The sequence below is a fragment of the Erinaceus europaeus genome, chromosome 16, assembly GCF_950295315.1.
Source record: "Erinaceus europaeus chromosome 16, mEriEur2.1, whole genome shotgun sequence".
NCBI lineage: Eukaryota > Metazoa > Chordata > Mammalia > Eulipotyphla > Erinaceidae > Erinaceus > Erinaceus europaeus.
Genome location: NC_080177.1, coordinates 563,532 through 578,025, shown reverse-complemented (window position 1 = coordinate 578,025; position 14,494 = coordinate 563,532). Strand labels below are relative to the sequence as shown.

General features: G+C 65.9%; 1 protein-coding gene and 2 long non-coding RNA genes across 6 annotated transcripts; 1 reads left to right on the top strand and 2 right to left on the bottom strand.

The window, feature by feature from the left end:
• The first annotated feature begins 1,259 nt into the window (after positions 1-1,259).
• LOC132533401 (uncharacterized) lies at positions 1,260-3,343 on the top strand. Its single transcript, XR_009545252.1, has 2 exons — positions 1,260-1,638; positions 2,932-3,343. It is a non-coding gene; the product is annotated as an uncharacterized LOC132533401 (long non-coding RNA).
• A 4,007-nt stretch (positions 3,344-7,350) lies between these two features.
• Positions 7,351-7,857, bottom strand: LOC132533399 (uncharacterized). Its single transcript, XR_009545249.1, has 2 exons — positions 7,782-7,857; positions 7,351-7,642 (listed from the first exon to the last, which is right to left on the bottom strand). It is a non-coding gene; the product is annotated as an uncharacterized LOC132533399 (long non-coding RNA).
• A 265-nt stretch (positions 7,858-8,122) lies between these two features.
• On the bottom strand, positions 8,123-13,630 carry STOML1 (stomatin like 1). Of its 4 annotated transcripts, none has more exons than XM_060174256.1 (8): positions 13,462-13,489; positions 12,929-13,032; positions 12,694-12,843; positions 10,214-10,442; positions 9,775-9,958; positions 9,485-9,688; positions 8,253-8,563; positions 8,123-8,153 (listed from the first exon to the last, which is right to left on the bottom strand). In XM_060174256.1, exons 3-7 carry the CDS (start codon positions 12,828-12,830, stop codon positions 8,370-8,372), a joined length of 948 nt encoding a protein of 315 aa, XP_060030239.1. In that variant the 5' UTR covers positions 12,831-12,843; positions 12,929-13,032; positions 13,462-13,489; the 3' UTR covers positions 8,123-8,153; positions 8,253-8,369. The 4 variants fall into 4 exon arrangements, with proteins under 4 accessions (XP_060030239.1, XP_060030240.1, XP_060030237.1 ...); XM_060174254.1 differs by having other exon boundaries at positions 8,134-8,153; positions 10,214-10,417; positions 13,462-13,630; XM_060174255.1 differs by having other exon boundaries at positions 8,134-8,153; positions 9,485-9,670; positions 10,214-10,417; positions 13,462-13,629.
• Between the last annotated feature and the right edge of the window lie 864 nt (positions 13,631-14,494).

The window sequence follows — 14,494 nt, the reverse complement described above, 5'->3', positions numbered from 1 at the left end:
CAGAGGGTCAGAGACACAGCCCAGAGGGTCAAGGACACAACTCAGAGGGTCAGGGACACAGCCCAGAGGGTCAGGGACACAGCTCAGAGGGTCATGGACACAGCCCAGAGGGTCAGGGACACAGCTCAGAGGATCAGAGACACAGCTCAGAGGGTCATGGACACAGCCCAGAGGGTCAGAGACACAGCCCAGAGGGTCAGAGACACAGCCCAGAGGGTCAAGGACACAGCTCAGAGGGTCAGGGACACAGCCCAGAGGGTCAGGGACACAGCTCAGAGGGTCAGAGCCACAGCTCAGAAGGTCAGAGACACAGCTCAGAGGGTCAGGGACACAGCCCAGAGGGTCAGAGACACAGCCCAGAGAGTCAGAGACACAGCCCAGAGGGTCAGGGACACAGCCCAGAGGGTCAGGGACACAGCCCAGAGGGTCATGGACACAGCCCAGAGGGTCAGAGACACAGCCCAGAGAGTCAGAGACACAGCCCAGAGGGTCAGAGACACAGCTCAGAGGGTCAGAGACACAGCTCAGAGGGTCAGGGACACAGCCCAGAGGGTCAGAGACACAGCCCAGAGGGTCAGAGACACAGCCCAGAGGGTCAGGGACACAGCCCAGAGGGTCAGAGACACAGCTCAGAGGGTCAGGGACACAGCCCAGAGGGTCAGAGACGCAGCCCAGAGGGTCAGAGACACAGCCCAGAGGATCAGGGACACAGCCCAGAGGGTCAGAGACACAGCCCAGAGGATCAGGGACACAGCCCAGAGGGTCAGAGACACAGCTCAGAGGGTCAGGGACACAGCCCAGAGGGTCAGAGACACAGCCCAGAGGATCAGGGACACAGCCCAGAGGGTCAGGGACACAGCTCAGAGGGTCAGAGACACAGCTCAGAGGGTCAGAGACACAGCCCAGAGGGCCAGAGACACAGCTGAGAGCTGAGTCAGGTAGTCAGGGCTTGAGGTCTGGTCCCTGGGGCTCGGCTCAGGTGTATTTGTCCCAGAGGCTGACTGGCCGGATGCCCAGATTCTGTCCTCCAAGTGCCCCAGGCAGCTCATGCCCAGAGCACAGCTGGGCAGGGCGTCTCCAGACTGATGGACTGTCACTGACATGCCACCCCCTGCCCTCCCCCCCCACCCCCTACCCCCTGGCTTCAGGGACCCAGCGGCCCTGTCACTGCTCAGGGCTGATGGCCTCACTCTTCCTCTGGGACCAGCGCTGGGGGGTGGTCTGCTTCTCTGCCTCGGACGCCTTTGGGCACAGACTACACAGCCCGTGAGCCAGGACAGGGCCAGGCGGGTGCAGGCAGTTTCTGTCTGGAACTTCTCAGCCCAGACTTGAAAGCTGCTCTGGGGACCTGGGGGTGTGGATTCCAGGGCTGGTGACACCCAGGTCACCTGGCTCCTGCAGGAGTCTCCGTCAACTTTGTGTCCTCAGCAGAGGGCAGGCCTGCGGGGTGAGGGTCTGGGGTCTCTGTGCATCTCTGAGCAGGATGGGTCCCCGGCCAGGGAAGCTGCTGGGCGGGGAGCACAGGACTGACAGCCTGAGGATTGTGGTTCAAACCCCAGCACAGCTGATGCCAGTCTCCGCTGCTGTCTCTCAGTTGCCAGTCACCACAGCAACCCCTAGTCACCACAGGAGCCCCCAGTCACCAAAGGAGCCCCCAGTCACCACAGGAGACCCCAGTCACCAAAGGAGACACCCAGTCACCACAGGAGCCCCCAGTCACCAAAGGAGCCCCCAGTCACCACAGGAGCCCCCCAGTCACCACAGGAGACCCAGTCACCAAAGGAGCCCCCAGTCACCAAAGGAGCCCCCATTCACCACAGGAGCCCCCAGTCACCACAGGAAACCCCAGTCACCACAGGAGACCCCCAGTCACCACAGGAGACCCCAGTCACCACAGCAGCCCCCCAGTCACCACAGGAGCCCCCCAGTCACCACATGAGACCCCAGTCACCACAGGAGCCCCCAGTCACCACAGGAGACCCCCAGTCACCACAGGAGACCCCAGTCATCACAGGAGACCCCCAGTCACCACAGGAGACCCCCAGTCACCACAGGAGACCCCAGTCACCACAGGAGACCCCCAGTCACCACAGGAAACCCCAGTCACCACAGGAAACCCCAGTCACCACAGGAGCCTCCCAGTCACCACAGGAGACCCCAGTCACCACAGGAGACCCCCAGTCACCAGACCCCCAGTCACCACAGGAGCCCCCAGTCACCACAGGAGCCCCCAGTCACCACAGGAGACCCCCAGTCACCAGACCCCCAGTCACCACAGGAGCCCCCAGTCACCACAGGAGACCCCCAGTCACCAGACCCCCAGTCACCACAGGAGACCCCCAGTCACCACAGGAGACCCCCAGTCACCAGACCCCCAGTCACCACAGGAGCCCCCAGTCACCACAGGAGCCCCCAGTCACCACAGGAAACCCCAGTCACCACAGGAGCCTCCCAGTCACCACAGGAGACCCCAGTCACCACAGGAGACCCAGTCACCACAGGAGCCCCCCAGTCACCACAGGAGACCCCAGTCACCACAGGAGCCCCCCAGTCACCACAGGAGACCCCAGTCACCACAGGAGACCCCCAGTCACCAGACCCCCAGTCACCACAGGAGCCCCCAGTCACCACAGGAGCCCCCAGTCACCACAGGAGCCCCCAGTCACCACAGGAGCCCCCAGTCACCACAGGAGACCCCCAGTCACCACAGGAGACCCCCAGTCACCACAGGAGCCTCCCAGTCACCACAGGAGACCCAGTCACCACAGGAGCCCCCCAGTCACCACAGGAGACCCCAGTCACCACAGGAGACCCCCAGTCACCAGACCCCCAGTCACCACAGGAGACCCCCAGTCACCACAGGAGACCCCCAGTCACCACAGGAGACCCCCAGTCACCACAGGAGCCACCAGTCACCACAGCAGCCACCAGTCACCACAGGAGACCCCCAGTCACTGTCTGGCCATCCCATCCCCCAGTCTGTGTTTCCATGTTGCTCCCTTCAGACTAATTCAGGGAAGGCTCTGCCACCCCCACCCATAGGCCCTCAGCAGTCGAGCTGCCCTCCGGCTTCACTACCTGACCGGGTCACCCCGTTCGTGTCCCCGTCTGCCCCTCGGCTTCACTGCTTGACCGGGTCACCTTGTCCTTGTGCCCGTCTGCTCTTGGTGGCCACCCCCAGGCTGCGTTCCTGTTTTCACTTCATTAAAATACCCCCAGAGCGTCTGTCTTGGACCCGGATCCATTTAGAAATGTGAAGTCTGCTGTCCAGGCGTTTGGGGCACTTTCCAGGCTCCTTTCAGACGTTGACTTGTGGCTGAATTTCATTAGAGCAGAGAACATTCTTGTGTGACTTTAATTATTTGTGACTTGCTGGGCTGCTCTGTGGCTCAGAGCAGGGCCCCACTTGGGGGAAGGAATGTGGGGGGCGGGGAGGGGGTGCAGCGAGGTGCAAACCACCATCCCAACTGCCCTTCTGTGCTGGGGAGAGTCAGTTGGCCCCATGAGGGCCAGAGGACAGCCCCGCCGGGCGCTACCCAGCTCCAAGTCCCAGCACCACATGGGAGACGCTATAGCAGCTGGGAAAGCTCCACTCTGTGCCCGCCTCTCTGTCTCTGTGCCTCTCTCTGTGTGTCTCTGTCTCTGTCTCTGTGCCTCCTGCCTCTCTGTCTCTCTTGCCTCCAGGGTTGTCTCTGGGCCTCAGTACTGGCACTATAAATCCACTGCTCCTGGTGGCCATTTTTTTATTTTTGACTTTTTTGATTTTTAGATTTATTTTCCCTTTTGTTGCCCTTTTTTATTGTTGTTGTTGTTATTGATGGTGTCATTGTTGGAGAGGACAGAGAAATGGAGAGAGGAGGGGAAGACAGAGGGGGACAGAAAGATAGACACCTCCCACCTGCAGGGGGAAAGCTTCACAAGTGGTGAAGCAGGGCTGCAGGTGTCTCCCTGTCTCTCTTCTGTACTATTTCCCCTCCCCTCACAATTTCTCTCTGTCTCTATTCAAAATCAATAAAGATTTAAGAAAAATTTAAAAAAGAAAGCTAGAAAGATAGACACCTGAAGACCTGCTTGACTGCCTGGGAAGAGACCCCCCCCCCCCCCCGCAGGTGGGGAACCGGGGGCTCGAACTGGGATCCTTCCGCCGGTCCCTGCGCTTTTTTTTTTTTTTTTTTCCTATTTTAATTTGGCAGGACAGAGAGAGATTGAGAGGGGAAGGGGAGGTAAGGAGAGACAGACAGCTGCAGCCCTGCTCCACCATTCATGAAACTTCCCCCTGCAGTGGAGACCATGGGCTCGAACCCAGGTCCTTGTACATGCCGATAAGTGTGCTTAACCAAGTGCACCACCGCCCAGCCCCTTCACTTTTATTTTTTTACTGTTACGTGTCTATTATTGATTTTGGGAGGTAGAGGGTTTCCCGTGAGAGAAGCCAGAGCCTCCCTACAGCACAGGGGCTCCTGGGAGTGAGCTGGGAGATCCTGGAGTGCAAGGCCTTCCCCGTGGAAGGCGCCAGGGCCGGAGACCGAGGGGGTCTCTGCAGAGGTCAGGAAAGGAACCGGAAGGGCCTGGGGGCACAGACACGGCACACCGGGATATGGGAAGCGGGGACTTGGGGACTTGAGCAGACGCTGTGGGGGTCAGTGCTCCCAGCTGGCTGAGGGGGCTGCCAGGTGCCGCCAGTCAGGTCTGAGAGGAGAGGGCCTTGCGGGGACTCTCCTGGGCCTGGGGGTCTATGCCCCTGTTCTCTGCTTCTCCTCTCTACCTGCTCTTTAATCTCTTTCTCTCTCTGTCTCTCTTTTAAGGTCATTTCCTTTTTAAAAAATATTTTATGTATTAATGAGAAAGCTAGAGAGAGAGAGAACCAGACATTATTCTGGTCCATGTGCTGCCAGGGATCAAATTCAGGACCTCATGCTTGAGAGTCCAGTGCTTTATCCACTGCGCCACCTCCCGGACCACTTTTTTTTTTTTAAACCAGAGCACCGATCACCACCACCCGGCCCCTTAAAATTCTCTTTATTATCTTTATTTATTTATTGGCTAGAGACAGCCAGAAATTTAGAGCAGGGAAGAGATAGAGGAGACAGACAGACACCTGCAGCCCAGCTTCACCACTCGTGAAGCTTCCCACCTGCAGGTGGGAGCTGGGGTTTGAACCCAGGTCCTTGCACTTGGTAACTTGTACACTCGACCAGGTGTGCCGTCACCTGCCCCCTACCCCCATAAGCCTTCTAACCCTTCAACATGGCTCCATGCAAGCTGTCCCCTCCCTGAGCACATCTTTACAGAGACCCACTTCCTTTGTTGAGATAGAAATGGAATTGGGGGGGGGGGGTGTCGGGAATCGAACTCAAGACCTTGGAGCCTCAGGTGTGGGAGTCCTGAGCTCTGACTCTCCCTGTAAGCTTTGCTCACCGGAGAAGACGCAGACACCATAGTAGAGACGGGAGGGCCTTGGCACTCTCAGCCTGTGGTGACAGACGTCCTCCGTCTGTCCCGTTCCCAACCTGTCCTGTGCTCATCCTGTTTGTCCCAGGCAGGGAACCTTGCCACCCTGTACCCTCGGTCTGGTGTGGACTGTCCACCTTCCATGCCGCTGTCCTGTTCCGTGTCCGTCCCCGTCCCCCTCCATGACCTGGCCTAACTCCCCCCAGCTGTGTGGGGACCTGGGCCTGGGCCTGGCAGGACAGGGGATACCGCTGTCTGTGACTGAAGAAACCAGCTTGTTGAACCTGCGGCCTTTATGGGCAGGTCTGAGCTGTGCAGCCTGGTGGGGTCTCCGGCGGGCCCCTGGTGGCAGCCCGGGTCACCGTCCAGGGTCTCTGGTGGGGGAGGGGGCCACCCAGGGGCCAGTCCCAGCCACCATCCTCAGCTATTGGGGAGGACAGCCGTCCTGGGGCAGGCGGGGCGGCCCCTCCCCTCGCCTCCCCCCGGGTAGAGGCCCCCCCGCCCACGCGTGCCCCTCCACCCTGCCCACATTCCGGAGCGCTCCCCCACCCCCGTGCTCATGAATGTTTGATCAAAGTCTGCAGCACCATCAATTCTTAATTCCTTATTAATTCTGTGTCAACATCTTTAATTATGAATGGTGCTGCTTGTGGGGATGCAGCCTGTCCGGGCCTGATTTGCAGGCTGCTTGCCCAGAGCCTGGGGGCCCGGCCCTCCCCTCCCAGGGAGTCAGTTATTCATTTTGCCTCAGCTGGTGCCGGGCTCCGCTCCGCCAGCCTCCCCCTGCCCCTCCGCCCCCCCAGCTTTGCAGACAGAGACAGAGACAGACTGACAGGACACAGGGGAGAGGCAGGGTGTGAGACACCCGCAGAATGGCGATGGGCCAGGGCCAGAGCTCTGACCCCCTTTGTCCACTTTGACCAGAGCCCCATCACCCCCAACCCAGGGCTCGGTGGTGACGGGCTTCACCCGTGGCCCCAAGGGTAGGAGCACCCAGCCCTGCCACACCCAGAGCCCGAGTGTGCGTGTGCGTGTGGGTGCTTGGGAGGGCGTGGAGGCCCTTGGGTGGGCCCACCGGCTCCGGGCTCCTGGCCCTCCTCTGTGCGGACCAGAACCCGTCATCACCAACATGGCCACACGGTGGCGCCATCAGCTCACCGGGGGCTCTGGGACCCTCAGGCACAGGAGCCAGGGTGTGGGGGGTCCCCAAGGTGGTCCACTGGGAGAGGCTCGGCTTCCAGCCGGTCCTGCTACCCTCCCCTCTGCCCTCCTGTTGCCCCCAGCACCCTTCATGTCCCACCTGAAAGCCTCTAGGGACGTGGGGGGCAGCTGCTGGAGCTGGGGGGCAGGGGTGCATGTCACCGGGGTCAACCCCCACCAGGGCCACCCCACAGTGAAATCAGGGGCTTGGCCGCCCAGACCCCTCCCAGCGTACCCCCTCCCCGAGCGGGGGTCCCGACCTGATCTGCCCCCCAGGAGACCCCAGACCCTCTACACACAGACCCTGAGTGTCTCCACTTCCCCTCAGCCCCCCCCCCCCGAAAGGGGCAGCAGCTCAAGACATGGAGGGTCCTGGCAGGGGTGAGGGGACACAGCAGACACTGGGCAGTGTGGGGTCAGCAGGCCTAGGAGGGGGCTGGAGTGTGGCCAGGCCACACTGCGGGGGGAGGGGGGCGTGCAGGCCGGGCTGAGGGGCAAGGGGGATGGGCACAGCCAGGGGCCTGGATTCCTGGGATTCCAGCTGGGGTTCCCGGTTGCCCAGGCCTCCCGCTGTTCCCCTTTGGGCTGGGGACATGAGGACAGGGGTCACAGGAGGGGCCGGGCTGGAGTGAGTATCCCCGAACTCGGGAGTGGGGGTGCCAACTCCAGGCCCACCTACACACACACACACAGGCCAGCTTAGTGGACAAGTTTATTCAGCTTCACACCCAGAGACCACCGTCCACGCCCGGGGCCAGCCGTCTACGCATGCAGGACCCGGCCACGTCCAGAAACACCCCTTGGCCACCCCATGGGAGGCAGAGAAGTCCTGGTGATCCTGTTCCCCCAGTGTCCCCACTCAGGGAGGAGGCTTGACCAGGTGCTGGTGGACGCTGCTCTGGGGTCTCCAGTGCTGCCCCCAGTCCTCCGGGACCGCATGGCCATGGCCTCCTGTCCCCAACTTCCTCTCCCTAGCCTCCCCTGTCCCAGCCTCCCCTGTCCCAGCCTCCCCTGTCCCAGCCTCCCCTGTCCCCAACCTCCCCTGTCCCAGCCTCCCCTGTCCCCAACCTCCCCTGTCCTCAACCTCCCATGTCCCAGCCTCCCCTGTCCCAGCCTCCCCTGTCCCCAACCTCCCCTGTCCCCAACCTCCCCTGTCCCAGCCTCCCCTGTCCCGGCCTCCCCTGTCCCGGCCACCCCTGTCCCCAGCCTCCCCTGTCCCCAACCTCCCCTGTCCCAGCCTCCCCTGTCCCCAACCTCCCCTGTCCCAGCCTCCCCTGTCCCCAACCTCCCCTGTCCCGGCCTCCCCTGTCCCAGCCTCCCCTGTCCCGGCCTCCCCTGTCCCCAACCTCCCCTGTCCCGGCCTCCCCTGTCCCCAACCTCCCCTGTCCCGGCCTCCCCTGTCCCCAACCTCCCCTGTCCCCAACCTCCCCTGTCCCCAACCTCCCCTGTCCCGGCCTCCCCTGTCCCCAACCTCCCCTGTCCCAGCCTCCCCTGTCCCCAACCTCCCCTGTCCCGGCCTCCCCTGTCCCCAATCTCCCCTGTCCCGGCCTCCCCTGTCCCCAACCTCCCCTGTCCCAGCCTCCCCTGTCCTGGCCTCCGACCGTCCTGGGCGACTGTCCTGGGCCTCTGCCATCTGCCCTGCTCTGTCCTCATGCCCCAACTCCGGCTCTGAAGCTCCCCCCAGCCTGCAGGGCCCCTGGTGTGGCACCTGCCCACGGCTACCCGAGGGCCCTGAGCACGACCTCCAGCCGCATGGCCACGGCCAGGTCCCCCTGCACCCTTAGCCGCCCACCGACGTAGGCGCCCAGGGGCCACAGCTCCCGCTGCAGCAGGGCCTGCAGGTCGGCCTCCGTCACGTCCAGCACCACGTCCGGGGGCGCCTGGGGGGGGCCATGCCCCACCTGCCCCTGCCCTGCGGGGAGCCGGGACTCAGACACGAGGACAGACATGGGGACGGCAGAGACGTGGGAGACAGAGACAGTGAGAGCACAGAGACACAGGCAGAAACATGGTGCTCATGATGCAGCAGGCTGGGGGTGGGAGTCTAGAGGGTGGGGGCCCTGCGGGTCAGGGTGTGAGGGGGCCCTGCGGGTCAGGGTGTGAGGGGGCCCTGGGGGTCAGGGTGTGAGGGGGCCCTGGGGGTCAGGGTGAGGGGGCCCTGGGGGTGGGGGGGTGTGAGGGGGCCCTGGGGGTCGGGGTGTGAGGGGGCCTTGGGGGTCAGGGTGTGAGGGGGCCCTGGGGGTCAGGGTGTGAGGGGGCCCTGGGGGTCAGGGTAAGGGGGCCCTGGGGGTCAGGGTGTGAGGGGGCCCTGGGGGTCGGGGGTGTGAGGGGGCCCTGGGGGTCAGGGTGTGAGGGGGCCTTGGGGGTCAGGGTGTGAGGGGGCCCTGGGGGTCAGGGTGTGAGGGGGCCCTGGGGGTCAGGGTGTGAGGGGGCCCTGGGGGTCAGGGTGTGAGGGGGCCCTGCGGGTCAGGGTGTGAGGGGGCCCTGGGGGTCAGGGTGAGGGGGCCCTGGGGGTCGGGGGGTGTGAGGGGGCCCTGGGGGTCGGGGTGTGAGGGGGCCTTGGGGGTCAGGGTGTGAGGGGGCCCTGGGGGTCAGGGTGTGAGGGGGCCCTGGGGGTCAGGGTGAGGGGACCCTGGGGGTCAGGGTGTGAGGGGGCCCTGGGGGTCGGGGGTGTGAGGGGGCCCTGGGGGTCAGGGTGTGAGGGGGCCCTGGGGGTCAGGGTGTGAGGGGGCCCTGGGGGTCGGGCGTCATGGGTGCTCTGGGGGTCAGGGGTATGAGGGGGCCCTGGGAGGCAGGGGTGTGAGAGGGCCGGGGGGTTGGGCCTGGGGCGCACCTGTAGTGAGGTCCAGGAAGTAGGTGGCCTGGGTGCCTCCCGGCAGCCCTACGTTGAGCTGGTAGCAGGCGCCCACCCGGCTGACCAGGGTCTCGGACAGCACCGGCCGCAGCCTGGTCAGCAGCCCCTCAGCCGGCGGCTCCGGGCTGGGCGTGTCCCCCGTCTCACTCACCAGCTCTGCGGTATCTGGCACGGGGTCAGCATCTGACTCGGCCATCCGGCCCCCGGCCCCCCCCCCCCCGCGTCCCCCACAGGCCGGCCGAGTGGACGCCCTGCCTCCCCACTCCTACCTGGGGCTGGCAGGGGGAGCTCTGCAGGCGTGGCGAGCGGGCGTCCCCCGAGCAGGTGCAGAGCCAGCTGCAGGGCGCTGTCCAGGCCAGGGCCTCTGGGAGGCGGCTGCAGTACGGCCTCCACGGCCAGCTCCACGCGGTCCACCTCCAGCCCCCAGGCCAGGGTCACCTCGTTCATCTCCAGCTGTGGACGGGGGGCACCTGGCTGCAGGGGTGCTGGGGAGGCCCACCTGGCCGAGCGGTCGCCTGCTGTCTCCTCTGAGCTGGGCCTGGCTGCTTGGGGGGCAGGGGGTGGGGTGGGGCACCTCTGGCCGCTGTGCCAGGGCTCAAACCCAGACCTTCACACCTGCAAGGCCTGTGGCTGGGGAAACAGGCAGGACAGGTCCCGCTGTGCCTGGGCAGCCCCCCACCCCAAGCACGACGGCAGCGGGCCACTGACCAGCAGCTGCTGGCCGACACGCGGCTTGTCGCCCTGGACTTCGTGCAGTGACCAGCTGAGCAGCACCCGGGCCATGGCGTTGCGGGCGGTCAACCGAGCGGCGGACATCAGGTCCTTCACTGCCATCACCGACAGCACCGGGTCCCAGATACGGAACTGGACATCTGCACCCACGGACACCACTGCTCTGTCCTTACAGGCCAGCTGAGGGGGAAGACAGGCTGACGGACTGAGACAGGCAGGGGACACTGGGGGCTGAGATGGGAGACAGGGGACACTGGGGGCTGACACAGGAGACATGGGGCTGACACGGGGGACAGGGGACACTGGGGGCTGACATGGGGGACAGGGGACATGGGGCTGACATGGGGGACAGGGGACATGGGGCTGACACGGGGGACAGGGGACACTGGGGGCTGACACAGGGGACAGGGGACACTGGGGGCTGAGATGGGGGACAGGGGACATGGGGCTGACACGGGGGACAGGGGACATGCGGCTGACATGGGGGACAGGGGATACTGGGGCTGACACGGGGGACAGGGGACACTGGGGACTGAGATGGGGGACAGGGGACACTGGGGGCTGAGATGGGGGACGGGGACATGGGGCTGAGATGGGGGACAGGGGACATGGAGCTGACACGGGGGACAGGGGACACTGGGGGCTGAGATGGGGGACAGGTGACATGGGGCTGACACAGGGGACACGGGGGCTGAGATGGGGACAGGGGACATGGGGCTGACACAGGGGACACGGGGGCTGAGATGGGGGACAGGGGACATGGGGCTGACATGGGGGACAGGGGACACTGGGGACTGAGACGAGGGACAGGGGACATGGGGCTGACACGGGGGACAGGGGACATGGGGCTGACATGGGGGACAGGGGACACTGGGGGCTAAGATGGGGGACAGGGGACATGGGGCTGACACAGGGGACACTGGGGGCTGAGATGGGGGACAGGGGACATGGGGCTGACACGGGTGACAGGGGACACTGGGCGCTGAGATGGGGGACAGGGGACATGGGGCTGACACAGGGGACACGGGGGCTGAGATGGGGACAGGGGACATGGGGCTGACACAGGGGACACGGGGGCTGAGATGGGGGACAGGGGACATGGGGCTGACATGGGGGACAGGGGACACTGGGGACTGAGACGAGGGACAGGGGACATGGGGCTGACACGGGGGACAGGGGACATGGGGCTGACACGGGTGACAGGGGACACTGGGCGCTGAGATGGGGGACAGGTGACATGGGGCTGACACAGGGGACACGGGGGCTGAGATGGGGACAGGGGACATGGGGCTGACACAGGGGACACGGGGGCTGAGATGGGGGACAGGGGACATGGGGCTGACATGGGGGACAGGGGACACTGGGGACTGAGACGAGGGACAGGGGACATGGGGCTGACACGGGGGACAGGGGACATGGGGCTGACATGGGGGACAGGGGACACTGGGGGCTAAGATGGGGGACAGGGGACATGGGGCTGACACAGGGGACACTGGGGGCTGAGATGGGGGACAGGGGACATGGGGCTGACACGGGTGACAGGGGACACTGGGCGCTGAGATGGGGGACAGGGGACATGCGGCTGACACGGGGGACAGGGAACACTGGGGGCTGAGATAGGGGACAGGGGACATGGGGCTGACACGGGTGACAGGGGACACTGGGGGCTGACACGGGGGACAGGAGACATGGGGCTGACACGGGGGGCAGGGGACACTAGGGACTGAGATGGGGGACAGGGGACATGGGGCTGACACAGGGGACACGGGGGCTGAGATGGGGACAGGGGACATGGGGCTGACACGGGGGACAGGGGACACTGGGGACTGAGACGGTGAACAGGGGACATGGGGCTGACACGGGGGACAGGGGACATGGGGCTGACATGGGGGACAGGGGACACTGGGGGCTAAGATGGGGGACAGGGGACACGGGGCTGACACAGGGGACACGGGGGCTGAGATGGGGACAGGGGACATGTGGCTGACACGGGGGACAGGGGACACTGGGGACTGAGACGGTGGACAGGGGACATGGGGCTGACACGGGGGACAGGGGACATGGGGCTGACATGGGGGACAGGGGACACTGGGGGCTAAGATGGGGGACAGGGGACATGGGGCTGACACAGGGGACACTGGGGGCTGAGATGGAGGACAGGGGACATGGGGCTGACACAGGGGACACTGGGGGCTGAGATGGGGGACACAGGGCTGACACTGGGGACAGGGGACACTGGGGGCTGCTACGAGGGACAGGGGACTCTGGGGATATGGGACTAAGACCCAGGGGATGGGACAGTCAGGGTCCACCGTGGCACAGAGCAGACATGGACTGAGATGAGGGTACGTTCAGCTGGGTGGCAGGAGGCCAGGGTGCCAGGTGCCCAGAGTCATCCCAAGGGACGGCCTGGCGCCCGGCAGAGGGAGTCCCCGGGCTCCCCGCCCCCAGCCCACCTTGCAGGGCGGGACGCTGAAGGCCTTGGTGCGCAGGTCCACCTTGTGGAAGGAGTCCAGGCCGGGCAGCAGCAGCACCAGCCCGGGGCCCAGTGGCCGGCGGAGACGGCCCAGGCGGAAGACCACCAGGCGCTCATAGGCGGGCACCACCTGGGGGGTGAGCTGCTGGTGGGCACGGGCGCCCCCGCCCCCTCCCCACCCGCCTGCCCGCCCGCCCGCCCGGCCCAGCCCCCACCTTGAGGGCACACCAGGCGGAGACTGGGAAAGTGAGCAGCAGCAGCAGGAGGCCCAGGGCGCCCAGGACAGCCCGGCCCAGGGAGGACGGCCAGCTCTGCGGGGCTGGGGGGCAGGAGAGAGGGAGGGGGTCTGGAGGGGGCAGGGGAGGGGGCAGGACAGGCCAGGTCAGGCAGATGCTGGCTGGGGCATCTGCGTGCCCCCAGGCCATGCGGGGGTCCAGGCTCCCTCGCAGCTGTGAGGGGCCCAGGGGTGCAGGCTCCCCGGCTGGGGGGGAGGTCTGCAGTACCTGCGGCTGTGGGGGATGTCCGGGCTCCCCCAGGCTGAGGGGCCTGGGGGTGCTGGGCAGGGTGCCGACTGGCACACAGCAGCCTCTGGCCCCGGGTCTCAGGTGGCAGCCCCTGGGGGCTCCTCTGCCCCACCCCCAGGAAGAAGGGCTGGGACTCCGCCTCCGGGAGCAGCGGGTGCCCCCAACACTCACACAGCAAATGGCCAGGTGACTCCAGGTAACCCCTCTCCCCCAGCACCACTCACCAGCGCTCGGACCCGAGTCCACCCGCCCCGGGGCCCAGCACCCCTTCTGCGGGCGCAGCGCCCCTGGGCTCCACTGTGGGAAGCCGTCCGGGTTCCCCGAAGGCAGCACACGGTACCCCGACCTGGCCAGCATCACCAATGCCACCGCCAGCCAGCCCTCGGCCTGCCCGCCCCACCCGCCGGCAACCAGGCCGCTGCAACAGCTCCCCCAGAGGCCGGAGGACCGAGCCAGGCCCGGGTGCAGAGGAGCCCCCACGCCTGCCCTCCCCGCCCCCACTCCCCCCACCCCCAGACCCTCCCCAAACACACAGTCCCTCCTAGGCCCCTCAAGCCCTCCTCAGCAGCCCAGTCCCTCCTCAGCCCTCCCAGTCCCTCCCCAGCCCCCAGTCCCTCCCCAGGCCCCCCAGTCCCTCCCCAGGCCCCCCAGTCCCTCCCCAGCCCTCCCAGTCCCTCCCCAGCCCTCCCTGTCCCTCCCCAGGCCCCCCAGACCCTCCCCAGGCCCCCCAGTCCCTCCCCAGTGCTCCCAGTCCCTCCTTGCCCTCCCAGTCCCTCCTCAGCACTCCCAGTCCCTCCCCAGCACCCCCAGTCCCTCCCCAGGACCCCTGTTCCTCCCCAGGCCCCCCAGGCCCCCCAGTCCCTCCCTAGGCCCCCCAGTCCCTCCCCAGCCCTCCCAGTCCCTCCCCAGCCCCAGTCCCTCTCCAGCCCTCCCAGTCCCTCCTCAGCACTCCCAGTCCCTCCCCGGGCCCCCCTAGTCCCTCCCCAGGCCCCCTGTCCCTCCCCAGCCCCCAGTACCTCCCCAGCCCTCCCAGTTCCTCCCCAGGCCCCCCTAGTCCCTCCCCAGCCCTCCCAGTCCCTCCAAAGCCCTCCCAGTCCCTCCCCAGCGCTCCCAGTCCCTCCCCAGCCCTCCCAGTCCCTCCTCAGCCCTCCCAGTCCCTTCCCAGCCCTCCCAGTACCTCTCCAGCCCTCCCAGTACCTCTCCAGCCCTCCCAGTCCCTCCTCAGCCCTCCCAGTCCCTCCCCAGGCCCCCCTAGTC

What these genes read in the sequence shown, in the direction of transcription:
- STOML1 (XM_060174254.1), bottom strand. Translation starts at nt 13,594, where the DNA reads ATGCTGGCCAGGTCGGGGTACCGTGTGCTGCCTTCGGGGAACCCGGAC. An exon ending in TCAGCGTCCCGCCCTGCAAG is followed by an intron (nt 10,418 to 12,693) that starts GTGGGCTGGGGG and finishes CTTCCCCCTCAG; the next exon opens with CTGGCCTGTAAGGACAGAGC. An exon ending in CTTCCTGGACCTCACTACAG is followed by an intron (nt 8,564 to 9,484) that starts GTGCGCCCCAGG and finishes GGCTCCCCGCAG; the next exon opens with GGCAGGGGCAGGTGGGGCAT.